We start from the raw sequence: 18814 nt of genomic DNA, 5'->3' as shown, positions 1-18814 counted from the left end.
TGTATCTTGGTCATATCACCCAGCAAAACCCAGTATGCAGGTTCATCTGTAACAGTCCTTGTGCCACGGATCAACACTGTTGCTTCTACTTTAAACAGAAGAGCAGCGACACGACTGCAGGTCTCCACGACTCCGGCCATACAGGTGCAGTTCAACCTTCCCTGTGATGCTCACTATGACCCATGCCCGCAATGCTGGTTCATTCAGTCTTTGAGAGTGCAGGACCTGAAACACACAAAGTTAATTTAAGACAACAACTTTAATGAGCCAAGACCGACACAAATGTATTTGATCTACTTTCAAATCCATTTATCATAAATGTAACAAAGTGTTTAGAAAGTTGCCACATACATGTAATTTTTAATCTTTTTATGTATCCATCTATAGAACGCTGCATGTTATATTCTAAATCTGCCTGTTTTGTTTTTGTCTTGTTTTTTTAAACCTGCCAGCAAAAACGAATCTAAAGTATGTAATGCAAGGATGTAATCACTTTCAAGAGGGAGCATAAAGTTTGACTTTAAGTGACAATTATGAATCACAGATTCTGCAGGTCATTAATCAATGTAAAAAACTAAAACAATGTATTTTTAGTGACACAGCACACAAATATGGAAGCAAGATGTGTAATTAGGATTTATTTAAAATAAATATGAATTAATTAGTGCAATATCTTTAACCATAGAGAGAATGACAAAATCCTTCAGGACATTGTCACATCAATGCACTGAACTCTATGTTATCCATCTAACAGAGCCTCAACATGTTCTCACTGTAATTTCCCCTCATGAATGAATTTATGCTCGCACTAATCTGAATGTTTGGAGGGAAATCAAACGCATTTTACTCGCTGTACTCGAGCTGACTTACCTTTGTTTGAATGAGGGCGTACTCACAACGTGGTCTAAAAATAGCCAAATCTTGTACCCAACCATTGGTGAATTGCATGTGCGCCTACAGAGATTTATAAACTGGTGCGCCGTGTATGCGCTGACTCCACAGACAAGGTACGAGAATATATCAGGCTCAGTCAATACCGGTTGTTCTTCAGGGTTTCTACTCCACTGCCGTGTTTCATACGGGTCCACATTTCCAAAGCAGGCTATTTTTTGCAAGTACCGTCTCTTTGCATCCGGACGCAATCTGGCTCTATAAAGCCCTTTTTCTTTTGAGCTGCTTTTAAGTATGGTTCGTAGCGGTCTTCTTTCCAACAGTGTGTTTGTTTTGATTCGTGGCCTGCTAAAATGGTGCCACTCTCCCACAATGCATTGCGGTGTGACAACTCCAAAGCCCTATGGCATCCATTGAGCGTAATGCTTCCCAGTCATTCATAATCCGAGCTCCGCGTTCGTGACATAATTGAAGGAATCCCTGCTCACACCGCTGACTCACACACTCACCGGTGATATCCAGACAGCTTATGATATTTTCTCAAACTGCTGCGCTGAAAAAGTTTCCAAAGAGCACGCTGTGTGAGACGATAAACATCATTTAACCTTTTAACCTGTGGCTTCCACATATTTGTGAAACAGAAAATGATGACATCGCTCAAATAATCAGAACATGGAACAGTTGTCCAACAGTCAAGTTTCTTTTCTGCACTAGTGTACACACAAATCACAACAGCAGTTGCCTCAAGGCGCCTGCTTCATTGCATTAATGTCTTGAAATACCAGGAAACCAAACGTCTGCATCTGGAGACTTGATTCAAAAGGCAATAAAAACCAAAACAAATGTTTAAAAAAAAAAAAAAAAAAAATGAATAAAGGAAAAATTACAATTTCACAAATGTCAAACATTTTTTAATTAAAATTCCTCTTTTTTTTTCCTATTAAAAAGTTGTAAAAATGAGTCCAAGGCCTTGATGCCGTAGCATCTAGCTTTGTTATTTTTTGTGTCATACAGTCTGTGTATTTATTTACTTATATTTCCTGAACGGCGCACAAACTTTTTCTTTAAATTAATATAAAAACAACAACAAAGTCAGACATTCAGCAGCAAATCTAACCTTGTTACATGAGAAGAAAAATCATAAACAGAAAATAAAAGTCTGTATTCTTGTTACTACAGCCGTAAAATGTGAGGCCAAACTGTCACCAGGAGTGTACTGAAACATAAAATATTTTTATTTCATGATTAAAAACATTTCCAGTACATCTGCGCTGCAGGATCTCATCACACTGGGAAGCGTTGTTTTTTGGAAGCAGCCATCATTCTTCCGTTTCACCTGAAACAATGTCCCGGTTAAAAAATAAAGCTTTAACACCAATTTCCCTTTACAGTAAGTAGTGTTTGTCAGAGCTGGTGTGTTAATTTGCTGCGATACATCTCTCTTATTTTTGTTTCTCTTTCCTCAAACAGAAATTTTTACCTCATTAAGAAAAACCCAGCACACATTTAAAAAGCTCTCAGGACACAGGGCCTTCCAGCAGGAAGAGAGAACGACAGACAGAGATACTTTTCCTGAATCTTAGCACCTTATTTAAGTTGGAAGTAACCTTGTTTGTTTCTTTTCCCCTCAGGCGGCTTGTAAAAGGTGACAAACAGCATTTAGCAGACAGCAGATCACCGGGTCTCTGAATGGCTTCAGACCTTTCAACCTCTTCACGACTCCAAAGTAGCTTTAAGACCATTTGTGCTTTTGCCTGCGTGTTGCTCCCCCACCCAGCCCCCTTTCTCCTTAAAAAAAACAACAACAAAAAAAACCCCAAAAGCCAGCCCCACTTTACTCAAGAACAGACGACTCAAAACTCTCAATTCGTTCACATTGATCGCTCCTCACCGTGACGAGTAAAGGGAATAGCAAACACACTTAAAGATTCATTTTTCTGAAATGAATAAACTGAATACGGCTGTGATGATTTTCTTTTCTCCCCATCTTTTCAAAACAATTAAAAACACCATAAGCCTGTATAAAACGTTACTTTTTATCAAGTCTGTGTTTTAAATTCACAATCAATGATCGAGAGCAGGAAATGTCTGGAGCAGCAGAGCCGAGCCTCTGTGGTTTCTTCGCCGTCCACGCGATCGTGGTATTCGCAGATGACTCAAGAGTTTGTTTTATTCTGCTAGAGAAGCTTCTTGTGGGAGGTACAACACAGGGACTTCTTTTTTTTTTTCCTTTCTTTCTTTTTGTGTGTCCACAAGATGACATGAGCACGATAAAACAAACCATTATGTGCCAATACCTGAGTCTATTATTCAGTCTTTTCTCTGTCCGTTTGCATTTCATGTGGTATTCTCATCCTTTTCCGTCTCCGAGCATCACTCCTCCCCTCAGGTGTGTCCCGGTCCTATGTTACCGTGGTGGAGTTCTGCCCTCGGATAGCGCACCAGGCCATGAAAACGTCTCTGTGGAGAAGAGAGGATGATGAAAACATTAGGTTCAAGCAGGTCTGAGTAAGATGCACTTGTAATCCAATTTTAGGGGTTTGAAGACAAAGATCCATACTGTTCACATTCCAATAATTTGTTCGGAAGCTTGTCTCTATACTTTTCTGTCAAAACTACACAATGCAAACCAAAAGTTTATTTCAAGAGCTTGTTGTGAGAACACACTAAATAAATAAATACATAAATAAATGGTTGGTATACCTGTGATCAGAACTAGAAAATGTTACATTGTATCATCATCTCTTCTAAAAAAAAAACAAAACAGACTATCCGGTTGTTCAGTCTGACGTCACTAGCCGTGTCTGGACCTAAACTCCGCTGCAGGTCCATATATCAAACGATCACTATGGCATTACTGAGAGTTGAAAAACTGTCTAAAGTCTTTCATCTTTAATAAAATGATCAGCGTTCTGCTCTACCAGGTGTAACAATTGAGTTTAACATCCAGGCATCCATGAAAACCGAATTTATGACATTTAACGGAGTTAGAAGTTAGCAGGAAGTTAGCTCGCTAGCTTCTATCTAAATACAATATAGCATGTCCTGACTGCGGGGTTTTGGAAACAAATTAAAACGTGCAGCTCTGCTATCACTTCCAACATAAATGAAGACAGAAAACTAAACAGCAGTGACGTTTGTAGGGTTACTGAAGTTGGGCTAGCTGGTATATAATGATGTGCTACGTGACCGCTAGCGACACAGCTATGTTAGCATAATATAAACAAGCTAACCTTTTTTCCCACTCGATAAAAGTTAACGTGAGTGTTCTCGGTGGTCAGGAACAAATGTAATCGCATGGCAGGATGCTGTAAAAGGACCAAACTTCAGCCAGGAGAACAACTGAGATAATCCATCCACAATACGAGGTTAGTCATTCATATACTGCTGCATGGGCTGGGCTGTAGTTACATCCTAAGGTTTTAAAAACTGAGCTTAAATAAATGATTAGCGGTAATAAAAGCCGAGGGAGGTCAACAGTGATCACTGACTGTTTTAGGAGCTTTTTGAGATCAAATAGAAGAAAATACATAACATTAAACATGTTAACAACACAAAAGCCATATTAAACGCAGACTACTTTAGACCCGGAAGTAGGATTCGTCGCGTCATCACTGAACAACCGGATAAGAGGCTTTTGGACGAACAAGCAATTAGTTTTTCAACTATTGAGAGGACATAAAGGGCCCCCCCATTGCCCCCTGTAGATCCACCCCTGCCTCTGATACCAGCCTTCATCGGGTATTTAAAGAAACACAATGGAAACACCCAGGCAATTGTTTTAGTCTTTGACAAAAAATTTTTTTTAAATTTCTTTCTTGCTTTTTAAACTGTAACTTTAATCAAAGAGCACCATGAAGTTCTTTGATTTTAAAACTAAATATGTTCTCAGAGCTGAAAACTGAACATTTTTGTACCTGAAATATTTGAGGGTGGGGCATCTTAATGTCATACAGTGCCATGTTGGTCTTTCAAACAGGAATCTTGGTCAAATGTTTAAATTTCTGTGTTTTGGTGAATTTTTATGCACGAGTTGAGCGGACGATCAAGATTTTATTTTCATGTTTTTTTAAACCAACTTTGACATCTGGTGATCCGATACAGTCTAAGTGTTTCTCTCGTCTCTTATTTAGCTTTGTTGAATTTTCATCTAACCAGCCTGTGGTGGGGCGTGGTCTGCAGCACGGCTGCGAGGGAGGTGGATGCATCTGAGAGGCACCTACAATCGCACCTCGCCGACTTAAAAGACAATGAGCTAGAGTCCTGTGAATCCTGTGGTTGTTGTTGTGTATGTGTAGGTGCAGCTAAAAAGCTGTGACTGAGTGCTGTAGAAGAAAACTAATAAAAGAGTGCTGAAAAGCGTTGAAACGTGGTCGGGTCTGTGGTGGGTTTGTTACACAGCCATTATAAATATCAAATATATTATACTGATATATTGCTAATTTTAGCCATCACTTACACACCAATAAGACTCTAATCTAGAGGAAGTAAAACTGAAGGTTTCAGTAGGTGAACCTGTGGATTATTAACCGTCTTTTCCAACCGATCTCAGAGTCACTATGCTTTGACTCTGTGTTTCTTTGTTAAACAGCATCTTTACGACCACCTAAAGTACTTCACAAACCTCTGGAAGTGAAGCAGAGCACGCTGTGGAAACATTTAAAGTACTGACGCACACTCCAGGAGTCGAGTTTAGGTCCGTCTGTACGCACCTGCAGTGTGTGGCGACACACTCGTTGCTACAGTACTCTTTGTCCCAGTCTTTGCTCTCCACGGCGGGGTTTGTGCAGCCGGCGCGCACGCAAATGTTCGGGTTGGCGGTGGGAGTCACACTCGGGCCAGGAGCAACATTAACCTCCACCTCCATCTGAGAGGGCGGACAAAAAGAAACACCGAAATTTATGTGAATGTGTATTCATCCAAACACTTAACAGTAAATGTTCGACGTGTTCGAAGTTCAGCGGCTCACCCCTTCCTCGCCTTCAGCCACTTCCTCTCCTCCCGTCACCTCACCCGTGTGTCCAACCTCCACCGCCAGAGCAGAGGTGGTGGCAGACACTGTCGTGGGGGTTTCCCCCGTTGACGTCACAATGATCGAGGCGCTTGAATCTGACTGGCGTGCTGAAGGCACTACCTTAAGCGGCGGCGGAGCAGTGGTGGCTGCCGCCGCCCCTCCTCCACCACGCGGTTTGGCCTGGAGAGGCGGGGGTGCCTGGGCGTGCACCATTTGCTGCAGCCGGGGTGGAGGAGGGGTGCTCTGCATCTGCTGCAGCGGCGGAGGCTGGCGGGGCGAGGAGGCGGTCGTCACCGTAGCTGACATGCCGCCGGAGGGTAGCGGTGTCTGCTTGATGATGATTTTGGTGACGGGGGCAGTGTTGAGGGCAGTGCTCGCTGGTGGAGGCTGCGGTTTGATGGCCCCGGTGCGGGACCGGGTGGTGACCTGAGGCAGGTCCAGGATGATGTTGGAGGTACAGATGTTGGTGATGGTGTTCTCCTCTGGGTTGTAGTGCTGCGACCTAGTTGGCCGGGTGGGCGGGGTGGGGGCGGGGATGGGCGTAGGCATGGCTGTGACCACAGGAGCTGGGGCTGAAGGTGGGGGTGATGGTGTGGTTTCCATGACCTCAATAGGTGCCTGAAGAGAGGAAGAAGAAGAGAAACGTTTAGGTGGATATTTGTGTTGCTCTGGTGTGTCCGCACCAGGACAGCAGAATGTATCCTAAACTTTACGATGCAGAACATCAGAACTACCAGATTTACAGCTGGAGTTCCAAAGCATCAGGATAGAAACTGTTTCTCGATGAGACGAGACATTTTTAAACTGTAAGAAAACCATTCTCATGGTAGGCAAAGCTCTTTGATAAATCATCAGTGTGTACTCAGTGCTCAAGGTTTACACGATTTAAATCATAGAACTTCAACTTCAGCTCTCGTGGTGAGAGCAGCAACTGATGTAGCTACACCTTGAGCTGGCACCTGCAGAACAGGCTGAGACGTTACACCATGCTCAGGTAGACTGGCAGACACTGGCAGGGCCACCATCCCTTTCTCCACCAAGCCATGACACAAGAGCAGCCTTCAGCTCAGCCTTACGCAGAGCTGTGGAGACACAAATGCCATAAAATGATGCCACCTCATGCAGATCCCTCTTCCTACAGGCGTCCAGCTGGACAAGCGAAGGATTTTCCTTGAATCAGAATCAGAATACTTTATTCATCCCGAGGGAAATTAGGGGTTACAGCAGGCAGCACGCTAATGGCGCATGCGCACTCACAAAGGAACCTTCTGACCAACTTTACACAAACATCACATTGGGGAGACATGTCAGAAAGGTAGGCTGATAGGAAAAACAACGAAAATACACTACATGAGGTAAGAGGAGGAGAAAAAAAAACTCCACTCAGACTGAGCTCCTGGTGGGAGAACAGTTTGATAACAGAAAAAACACCTCAGCACAAAAGCACATGACTATCAATACACCATAGAAACACGAGACAAGCAACAGGGGCGGGTAAAGGGTAAGAGAGAGCCGGCGTAGACAGCGCATCCGGTCCTGCAGCATCTGCGCTGGTCCAGTTGACTGCTATCTTCCCCGGTAGGGCACAAGCATCGAAGGCGTTGGAAAGGGAGGGGGATGAGTGAGTGCTTGTCAGTGTAAGTGTGTGTGTGTCCAGAGTTCAGCGGAGACAGTGTCCTTCGCACTATCAGGCTAAGTAAACAGTCTGCCAGCCAACCCAGGTGGCCTACACGGCAATATCAAAGGTAGCCATTAAAACTAAAACTACCTGAGGCTAATAATAACAACAAAGAAGAACCACCTCCAATACACAAATCAAAAACAGGTGGGAAATATGTGTGGCCACAGGGTTAACCAATAAATAAAATTAACACCGACCCTCTCCTCAGACCTGCCTACTAAAATCTTAGCCTGCTTAGCTTCTGGAGTGTACCAGGCTCGAGGCAACTTTAAAGGCTAAGCATTAAGTGCACAAAGCACCGACAAGCCTACCCTCGACAGGGAACTAATCCCCACCCAGGATTACTCCGAAATTAAAAAAGGCAAAATAAAAAATGAGTGCCTGAAGGAGGAGCTTACGCTCAGCTAGACACTCCCCTTTGCTAACTGGAGAGAGAGCGCAGCAGATATAATACAACTAAACAAGCCACCGGCAAACAACTCACTAAAACTCAATTGCTGTTCCTTCCATTCAGATCCCGGACAAGCCCCCACATTGTTACGTTCCCCCCGAAGGGGTCTAGGCATGCGAGTGAGGGGACCAGTAACAAATGAGTCCAGAACAGAATGAAAGGAAAACAGAGAGGTGGTTTTTAGTAAATAAAATAGTCTTTATTATAGATAATCTTAACATAAAGAGCCAGCAACGCCGTTTTACCAATAACACTTGGAAAAAGGAAAAAAGGCTGCAACGACAAAGAACACGAGCCAGGTGCAATATATCAGCCACCTTTCATGTTCAGGCAGACACACACTGCAGTAACATGGCAGCAGCTGGCTCTTCACTTCCTTTCTGGGGCAGTGAACATGGTACATAATATCTGTAGAAAAGTTGGACTGAAGGTCAGAGCTATGCAGACTGATCATTGAATCACCGCAGTCACTCCCCACTGCCACCACACCTGAGCACAGAGCACATCTTCTTATATACAGAAACTCTTCATGGTTTAAGTTTCACATCGTATTGCATCACGTGTAACCATTTCCTTTTAATAAAATCCTGATATGAGTTATTGAACCACATGTCCTCATAACAACTGCATAATGAGTGAAAGATGTTACAACTCATCCACATGGATACAGCTGAAAGTTACAGTATTAGTCTGAACTGGTCTGGTGTTGGTGCCTTTGAGATTTTTCTTATCTAAAATATTTTAGGTGTATGTGCAGAACACTGAGAGGTCTGCTTCTTGTCAATTATTAGTAGAAATGCATGCCTGTGCACAGCACCTGCACAGTTTATGAATGCAGCTGCATCAGGACTCATCTAGTCCAGTCTCTGCAAACTTTATTCATCTGTGGTGCCACATTAAAGTCATGGGTGCTGATACTGAGTAAGCAATAGTAAATTCATCCTGTCATCCCTAACCCCTCACTGATATACACTGAGGTGTAGAAAACAGTCGTCAAATGTCGTCTTTATGAGGGAACGATTGAAGAGTTAAACCCTGTGTGATCAGGACATCATGCTAGCATACCTGTGGTTTGTCTGCTTCAAACTATCAAGGTTTGACTCACCTGAGAAATGAGACTGGCTCTGTACTCTGCCAGCGCTTTCAAGTAATCCTTCTTTGCTGCTTCGTTTTTCCTCTTGTAAACCTAAAAATGATAAATATTAAATGACTACACAAGCACATTTACAATCTTAAAAACCTTGAAGGAACCAAAGAAACCCTCTTACTTGTTTCTGCTCCTCCCCCAGACTGTCCCACATGGACGCCACGATCTTGGAAACCTCTCCGAAAGTCGCGTTGGGGTTTTGTCCCTTAATAGCTGCCTGTGTGTCCCTGAAGAACAGAGCGTAGGCCGACACAGGTTTCTGGGGCTCGTTGGGATCCTTCTTCTTCTTCCCCTTCTTCCCCCCTCCTGCTCCTCCTTTCCTTCCCGTAGCAGAGGAGACGCTGGAGGTCGGCGCAGACAGCGGGGATTCAGACGGGGAGGGATCGAGGGAGATGACTCCAGGGGAGACGGCCAGAGAGACCGGAGATTCGACTAGGACGCTCTGATGGAGGATGAGGAGGCAAAAGGGCACGTTGGAGTAAATAAATGAGATGCATTTTCAAACAGATGAGTGCCAGACGCTGGTTATATTTAAGACTCACCCTTCTGAAGTCGTCCATGTCATCATCCTGGAGCGAGCTGGTGGGCGAGGCTGTGGCCGACAGCGGGTTTTCGGGCGACTGCGGCCGCTGAAGTATGTTCCCGCCGCCCAAGCCAAGCCCCAGTTGAGCACTGAGCTCTGATTGGTCTATAGTGGTGAGCTGATTGGACCCCAGTAAACCCTGGCCCATGTCACCTAGAGGGACGTCGATGGTTACCGGGGACGAGCTGCTGAACTGAGAGCCAATGGGATGACCGAGATCCTGGGATAGGGAGGAGGAGAAAAGGGGCGTTACTTAAAGAGGAGACTGAAGGTGGGTAAAGGTTAAAATGTCACGTATTCCTTACCATTCCCAGTGACGACCCTAACAAAGTATTCCCTCCTGACTGGGTCATGACTCCAAGAGTCAGGTGCTCCAGTCCCTGAGAGGCCGCACTAACAAAAGTGGACGCGAACGAGGGGTCGTCACCTTCAACGACGGCGTTCCCAGGTACCACCACGCTGTCCGAGGGTCCAGTTTCTGACAGCTCCCCGAAATGGGACACGACATCTGACACGGAGAGGGCAGAGTCCGGGTCCAGAGAGATGGGAGGGATCTCGAATTCCTCATCGCCAAGGCTGGGAGTGTGGAACGTCTGGTGAGCACGGGGAAGACAGAGGAGAGGAAGAAGAAGTAGTAGTTAGGATCTAACATCACTCCGACACTTGGTGAATAAACTCTCATATGTTGTGAAGATCACACTAAACCAACTCCAAACTTTTATCACTTCTAAGCCTCCCCGAGCCCCCACCCCTACCAAAGTTTTCTCTGACACTGATTTCATACTGTGTTTTCCATTTACAAGTTCTGACGATGATGGATTGTTCAGGCCTGGGAACAGGAAGCTCCTTGACAAGAACTTGCTAATAGCTGGAGTGGAAAACCAACAGAGGCAGCTGATCTTTGTTCAGTTAACCTATCAGAAGGAGTAAAGCTCAGTTCAATCAGGGTTTTTCCCTTTAATAAACAAAAAACTCACAGCTTTAGCATAGAAACTGTTAAAGCAGATTTAAAACCGGCTAAAACCAGGTGCTTGTTGAGATGTTTTACCTGATGATGCCATAGTCAGCTAAGCAGCTGCTTGCACATTTACATAATGACTGTTCCACAAAGTGCAGCCTGCTTCAGCTTTTAGGTTCCCGTCTATCCTGACGGGAGAGCAGCAGCGAAAAGATGTCAACTTAAACTCTGACTGGCCTCAAACTAAACGTCCATATTCATCATGTGTCTGCAGCTGCATCACTGAAAGCCCCCATCGTTTGACTCACACGCTAGATGAGTCAGTTTTGCAGCTTTTTAAATAGTGTCTCATGACTCATTCTCGATAAAAAGCCTGTTTTCTACAGGACAGAATTATCAAAAAGGTGCCTGGATTTGAGGCGGTGGGGTGTGACACTTAAAGCCTTTTTATAAACAGTTCACATCCCACAGGCTCAGGTGGACAGCAGGTTGAAATGACATGAACGTGGTTTAAATTAATCCAGCCTGTCTCCAGGAGAGTGGAACCAGAAAGGGTGCAGTGTCCACTCTGAGTCTGGGACAAGTTGTTGATCCAAGTGGAGAAAGTTTCAGGGTCTTTTTCCTGAGCAGGAGAATGGAGCGGTGCACAGGCGATTCACCAGTCCATCTATGCTCCCACCCTCACCTGTGACCACGAGCTCTGGGACATGAATGAAGTTCCTGAGATGCAGGGGGGGGAAACAAACTTCCTCCAAAGGCACCTCAAAATGCCCCGTAACATTCTGGAGAGATTACATGTCTCAGCTGGCCTGGTGTCTAAGCACTGAGCCCCAGAGCTGGAGGAGATGGGCAGGAGAGGGAGGTCTGGGTTTCTGTGCAGCAGAAGATTGATGGTTTAAGTAAATGCTAGAAAACTGCTGCTACTTAACGTGGCAAGATTGTAAACTGCTATCAAGTTGAGCTTCATTTGTGCTCTGTCGTAAAGGCTCAAGTTAAATTTACTTGCTTACGGTATCAAAACCTCCTCACAGAGAGCATCACTGTCACCTTAAGCTTACTGTCACAGAGGTGCTGTATTAATCATTGTAATCATCGTGAAAACCAGAGAACAGAGAAGGATATGGAAAGGATGCCTTTCTTCCTGCTCTATAAAGATATACCATCTCAAAATGAACAACTCAAACATGCACACAACACAACACAGCCTGTTCCCCTACAGCACAGCAGATTTCAACATAAGCCATCTATTATTTAAAGCAGCAGCACTATAACCCAGCTCAGTGTATTCATCAGCAGAAATATCTTATTTTAATCGTTTTTAAATAGAGTGTTCGACAGCTTCTTGTGTCATTTTTCTCAGTATTAACTTTAGTTCCTCCTCCTTTTTATTTTGGGTAGTATAAAACTTTCTCAGGCAGCCTGTCTGCTGGAACAATGATGACTCTCTAAAGTTAAATGGACATTTCTCTACACTCAATCTTTGTCCCAATAATATATCTGATGAATGGCAGTAAAGGGTAGAGTTATTTCTGATTATTTATGCCCTGTTACAGTTTCTCTGATGCCGCTTGATTTTGCACCTGGTTTGGCTGCTGAACGGCTCTTTGGCATCTTTGCATTATGGCACTCTCCTACAGCTTTCCATTGAGGCTCTTCTGAGCTTTTTTTAAGACCACTCCTGCAACGCACATGTCAAACCTCACCTTTTAGTACCGGCTCAGCTTTTTGGGAAAGCCAATAATAGTGAGTTGTTTATTTTTTTTACAAAAAAAGGGATCTATCTTCAAAGACAAAAAACCAACTGGTGTGAAGTTGAGCCAGACCATCAAGTGCAAAGAGGACTTTAGCTCCGTGCTGGATCAAACCCTCCCTGTAAACTTGTCCAGCCCCAGCTTGCGCTACAAATAACTCTCAAAGCTAAGTGCCCGTTTTCTCAAAAATAAACAGACTATAAACGTCTGAAAAACTCACAGGGTCACTTACAGTCGCTTATCAATGTTCTCCAGATGTTTTCTTAACAGTCTCTTTGAAACATCTGGATAAGAGATTTTACAGTGTGCCCTGTGGAAAAATTCTAACTGATGGCAAAGTGTGCAGTCTTTGAGAACGTTTGAAAATTTTCTTGAATTATTGGATATTAAATCTCTTCAGGTCTCCACACATTTTTCAAACTTAAATATATACATATATAATTAGCAAAAATACCCAAAACATTTGATTAAACTGATGCAAAATCAATGACAAGGGTTTCCAAAAGACCTTTTACCATGTGGAACAGCAGCTCTGCTTCCCTACTGTACAGTGCAGCTTCTGTTGATAAACAGTCTTACAAATGCTGGATGCTCACATTAAATGCAGCTACCAAATGACCTTTGAATATGTGCAAGTATCCAAATAGGACTAAATATTTATACTCCTGGATCTTTATGACATCAAAAAAAAGGGGATGGCCCTAATATATAGTCATCTACTACGCTCAAGCCCCACCCACCTACCGTTCAAACCTCACATTTGCAGGAGGTAGCCAATCAGAAAGAAGCTGGCTTAAAGGTGGGAGGAACTGAAACAGCTCGTTTCAAAGGGCAGTAGAAGATAAACAAGGATTATTTTTGAACCGTTAATCATCAGAGTCCAAAAGTAAGACTTGGTCTTTTACAATCTTTCTAGGTGACCTATCGCCAAAATAAAAAACAGGAAGGTAAACTGTGCAGCAGGTGGTGAGATAAGAAAGAGCTTTTCAGTGACTTTTACAGTGGTCGGTTTTTCTTTTACATGCCTTTATAATGTCATTAAAGCCTATCACTTAAAATACTATGCACTGGCAGTTTAATACCATATTTTTAAAAAAAATTGGTTTCTACTAAAGAAAAATCAAGTCTTCAGCAGATACATTTTTAGACAGTATTTTTTAGGGGGACAGAGTTTAATTTAAATCAGCTTAAACCCAGTTCTGTCAATAAAATGGCCAAAAATAACAGAACAGAGGCCAAATTTCACTTAACTAAAGCAACAAAGACTGTTTGCCTCAACTACATATGGACCAAATATGCATATGTCCACAGATGCCCTATCTGAGCCAGGAAAAAGCCTGTGTATCTATAAAATATATGAAGAAGTGACACAAAATTTTATCTATGCATTCCTTATTTTTGTCCTCTTTAGCACTCTTAGAGACTTCTAATGCCTTTAACTCTGGCAGGATCTGCTGAGAGGTGGGACCTCTGCAGAAACAGACCGATGCTCGTGTCTCAAGTATAAAGGCTTACCTCTGAAGAGGAGAGGAAGGGGTGGCCGGAACCAGGAATCGTCAGGTAGTTGTCGCTGCCTCCAGGGAACTGAAACGCAGGGGAAGAGAGTGTAACAGTAAGGGAGGAGGGGCGACACCATCATCACAGCAACACAAAGAGCTACCTAAACGCACCGCCAACAGGGGCACACCATAAAACACACATTTACCAGCAAATCTAGCTTAAACTGAGAGTCACAGAGGAGGCTTCCTCTTTACACCTGGTTAGTAAAGAAGAGCTAGTTTGAATATATTGAAAAATCTGCAATTGACACTCTGAGATGCATTTGACTTTAGTAAGAGTAAATATGTTTGTGCAGGTAAAAACAGGACTTCCTGTGGTGCCAGAGGCAAATCCAAAATGCGGTTTTTAAATGACGACTTCATTTATTAAGAGAAAAAAGTTATTCAAACCCATCTGCCCTGTGGGGAAGTAACTGCCCCCTAAACCTAATAACTGTTTGTGCCACTCCTAGCAGCAACAACTGCAACAAGTCTTTCACGTCACTGGAGGAGTTTTGGCCCCCTCTTCTTACCAGAATTGTTTTGATTCAGTCGCATTGGTGAGTTTTTGAGCATGAACAGTCTGTCTAAGGTCAGGCCAAAATGTCTCAATCTGGTTCAAGTCCGGACTTTGAACAGACCACTTCAAAACCTTCATTCTGGTTTTTGGCCTTGCTGGTGTGTTTTTGATCGTTGTCCTGCTGCACAAACTGAGCGCTCTTGAGCTTCCGGACATGAACTGATGGTCGGACGTTCTCCTTTATGGTTAGTCGTCCAAGTCCTGAAGAGGTAAAGCAACCGGAGACCATCACACTATCACCACCATGTGTGATGTTCTTTTTAATGCTGTGTTAGTTTTTTGTAGATGTAATGGGACCTAAACCTTCCAAATTCAGCTTCTATCTCATCAGTCCACAGAATATTTGCATAAATTCTTGGGGATCACCAAGATGTTATTTAGTAAATGTAAGACGAGATTTTGTGTTCTTCTTGGTCAGTGGTGGTTTGCTCCTTGACCTCTCCTCCCATGGATGCTATTTTCATCCAGTCTCTTTCTTACTGTTGAATCACTGACTCTGGCCTTAATAGAGGCAAGTGAGTTGCTTACGTGCTCTTCGAGTAGTTTTGGTAGGTCGGACACTCCTGGACAGGTTCACCACTGATCCAAGGTTTCTTCGTTTGTGGATAATGGCTCTCACCGTGGTTCAGACAGTCCCAAAGCTTTAGAAATGGCAGGGTAACAGTTTTCCAGATTGATAGATGTCAATGACTTTGTTTCTCATTTGCTTCTTTAGATCGTGGCATGTGTTGCTTTCTGGGATCTTTTAGCCTCCTTTACTATGTCAGACAGCTTCTACTGAAGTGGTGTCTTCATTCATCAGGCCTGGCAGTAATCAGGGCTGGGTGTGGTTACTGAAACTGAACTCTGCCTTCTAAAAAAAATGTGATTAATCACTGTTAATTCATGATTTGACAAAGAGGGCAATTACCTTTGTACACAAGGTCAAAAGTAATTGACTGAAGCTGAAACAGGTAGGCACAAAAAACAAATAAACCATCACTGGAGATCAGAGGGTTAAACAGAAGATATGGTTTCAAACAGCCTTATTTCAACACAGGAGAGGAGCATACACTCACATGTTGGCTCCTTAAGTCCAACATGCGTCTTTATCGATTTGTTTTAAGGATGATTTTTAGTCGCACAGATAGGTTAAAGGTTTCTAACCTAAGCTGAAACTATAACTCTCTCTAAAACGGAAATACTCCATTACTCAAGGGTCCAGTACTCGAATAAGCATGCACGGAGCGGCTGTTCAGTCACCTTGTTGTCGGAGTCGAACCCATTGAAAGACTGCGGATCCAGGAACTCCGGATCCCCGTCGTGCTGCCCGGTACCGTCCGTTAAATCCGAGTAAAAATTCAGATCCATCCTTTCAGCTGGGCCTCATGTGTGAGCTGTGAGGCCCCCCTTCTTCGCTGCGATACGACGTCAGGCTATTAACCGGATCTCCTTTCCCCTGATTTTTCCGCCCCTTGTCAGCGTGCGATTGACGGATAGGCTGGTTACCGACCAGCTCCGCCGTTAGCCCGGGTTCTCCTTTAAAAACCCGCCGACAGTGACAGCCGTGGCTGGCAGCCAGCTAAACTGAGCATGTGTGTGTGCGCGTGCCAAAAATAGCCCGGCCCGTGAGCTGGCCGGCTCTCTGACGAGGTAACGTGGCCGTTTAACCGTCTTTCTCGCTGACTTTGTCCTATCACGGTTTAGCGTTAGCTGGCTTTGACGCAAGCCTGCAGAGGCGCTCACATTTCAGCCCCCCTCCGCCAGACAGCCCGGTGCTCGTTTGTCTGTCTACCTGCCTGTTACTCCTCCGACGTCTCAGTGACCGTTTAAACGGCAAACCGACCGCGGTCGTGTCAAGGTGTCTGACAGCCAAGGGAAACACACAGAGTCTCCGATTTTTAAGCTTCGCTTTGGCTCGGGCCAGGATCCTCAATGGATCCCGAGAAACAGATCGTGGGTTGGATAAACAGGCAGCGGTCAAGCTACACTGGTGCAAAGCCGGATGTAGGGCGAAGCGGATTTCAAAATAATCGTGGACGAATAAAATCATTACTGGAGCTTCATGTCCTCTTTTACAACATCCATGGATCGTCTCTGTGGTCTTCCTCTTTTTCCTCCTCCCTGGCAACATCTTTTATCCAATATATCAATCACCCTCAACATTTCCAAACTGCTCAACCTCTTCTGTTACAAATCACCTGTCACACTTGTCTCCACCCTGCTTGCACTCTTCTTTACCTCTCTTTGTTGCTTTGTAAGTTTGCCCCCAGGTAACAAAAACGCCTGCACTTCACCCCTTCACTACCTCTAGTCTTTGCAAATGACTTTTCCCACACATGTATTCTGCCTCGCACCTACGGATTTGCGTTCACCTTCTCAACAGATCATACAGCCGCCTGCTCCTCCACCTGCTCCCTACTCTCACCATAGATCACGTTGTCTGGGACAGACTACCACCTCCTGCCTGACCTCATCTGTCAGCCTGTCCATCACCCTTGCGAGTATCAAGAGACTTGCACCTTAATAATGTCTCACTGTCCTCAAACACATTCTGCACCGCCCTCACATACTTCTCTACCACTCCTGACTTCCTAATGCAGTACAGGCACTGGAATTCGACTGGCTTGTTCCAGGTTTTTGATTTACCTCCCCTTATAAATCGAAAACCCTATACATAAAAACATTTCTATGGCAAACAGTAACTACATCTTATTTTGAAAGGCCAACTATAAAGAAATGAAGCATGGCTGAAAACGTTTACACAGTACTACAGTACTACTAACTATACAGTGCTCCGTGCATCACGTTTACCTTCATTTTAAAGTATGCTTTTTTTGCTTATGGTATCTAAGACAAGGATGTCAAACTAATTTGACATCATGGGCCACATAAAGCCAATTCTGATCTTAAGTGGGCCAGAACAGCAAGATGTTTAACTTCACATTTAATCCCTGGCATATCTAAATATAAGAAAAACAAGTGCAAGTGCAAGAATATGTTATAGTTTTTCTATGTGATAAATGTGCACAATAACAGAACAACTTCTGGTAGCTAATTGCCCAAACAGTATAGTATTTTTAATGACGTTCTTTTTTCCTAAAACAGAATATTTCTACAGTAGATATTGAAAAAAAAACTTTTATGTCATTTAATTGTTTATCTCTTAGGTAATTATTTGGTGTAGCATGAATATCAATAGGAAAAGCTAGAAAACTTGTGAGAATATCACTGAAAGTTTCAAATCTATTCTCTCCTTCAAATTCTCCACAGCATTCCAGTGGCCTGGACTGGAGTCTTTGTCGGGCTGATTATGGTTCCCGGCCCTTATGTTTAATACACCTGATATAACATGTCTAGATTGTAGAGAATTAATATTATGCTGCAGTAATGTCTCCTTTATTTTGAAAGGTTTAAAGGGAAGCTGGCTGCTACTGCTGTTCGGCATCAATTAACCCGGTTAGCACTCGTATGTTATCTAGATTAAGTCCTTTAACATAAAGTTTCCTGTCTGACATGGACTAACACCCCACATTAGGCTGGTTCTTACTGGATGGGGATGTTAGACTGTTTGTTGGCGTTTAACAGCCACCTTCAGCTGATTTAACTGCTCTATCCTGTGGCTCCTTCCTGGATAAACGAGCGGCATATTTTTTGTTGTTTAAACCGATTAAAGTTCACTAACACTGAGACTGCCTCAGGTCCGCCTGCTCGGACAGACAGCTGGGTTAAAACGAGGCTGAACATGTTAGCAGAAGTTAACGTGAAGTCCGTGAACAGAGGAACAATGATCAGTGAGGTCAGCGCGTACAGCAGGCCGCCAATGATGTCTGACAGCCAGACTGCGCGTGCTATATTTTGTCATCTTGTGTGCGTGCGCAGCAGTTTATTTTGTTAACACCAGCCACTCTTACCTCCATGCTCACCCCGAAACCTGTTTAACTGTGTTTGTTTGTTTGTTTTTAATCCCACTTTTGCCAGGGAACTTCACCCAGAAGGGATTTCCTCAAATATCACAACATGGCACCGGCTTCCGGATTGTACGTGCAGAATCACGTGACCTCAGCAAGCACAAGTTGGAAGCTTGGCTTTCAAAATAAGACGTAGAAATTTATAGCATTGATAACAGAAAAGCAATTAAAAGGAAGTTCTAAAAAGGAGCTATGTTTTTTTTATTCGTTTAAAAAACGAAATTGGGTCACGGAAAAGTAGTTTATAAGGCAAAAACAGTGTTTGTATCA

General features: G+C 43.7%; 1 protein-coding gene across 2 annotated transcripts; it reads right to left on the bottom strand.

The window, feature by feature from the left end:
- Positions 1-1774: 1774 nt before the first annotated feature.
- On the bottom strand, positions 1775-18637 carry tox4b (TOX high mobility group box family member 4 b). 2 transcript variants are annotated; one of them, XM_004563521.3, is made up of 9 exons: positions 18488-18637; positions 13992-14060; positions 10073-10360; positions 9727-9987; positions 9306-9626; positions 9143-9223; positions 5861-6523; positions 5604-5758; positions 1775-3351 (listed from the first exon to the last, which is right to left on the bottom strand). In XM_004563521.3, the coding sequence occupies exons 1-9, from the start codon at positions 18491-18493 to the stop codon at positions 3294-3296; spliced, it is 1902 nt and encodes a 633-aa protein (XP_004563578.1). In that variant the 5' UTR covers positions 18494-18637; the 3' UTR covers positions 1775-3293. The 2 variants fall into 2 exon arrangements, with proteins under 2 accessions (XP_004563578.1, XP_004563577.1); XM_004563520.5 differs by lacking the exon at positions 18488-18637 and adding an exon at positions 15837-18458.
- Positions 18638-18814: the final 177 nt, after the last annotated feature.

This window comes from Maylandia zebra, linkage group LG3 (genome assembly GCF_041146795.1).
Source record: "Maylandia zebra isolate NMK-2024a linkage group LG3, Mzebra_GT3a, whole genome shotgun sequence".
Taxonomy (NCBI): domain Eukaryota; kingdom Metazoa; phylum Chordata; class Actinopteri; order Cichliformes; family Cichlidae; genus Maylandia; species Maylandia zebra.
Note: the sequence above shows the minus strand (reverse complement) of the source record. Positions and strands in the feature narration are given on the sequence as shown.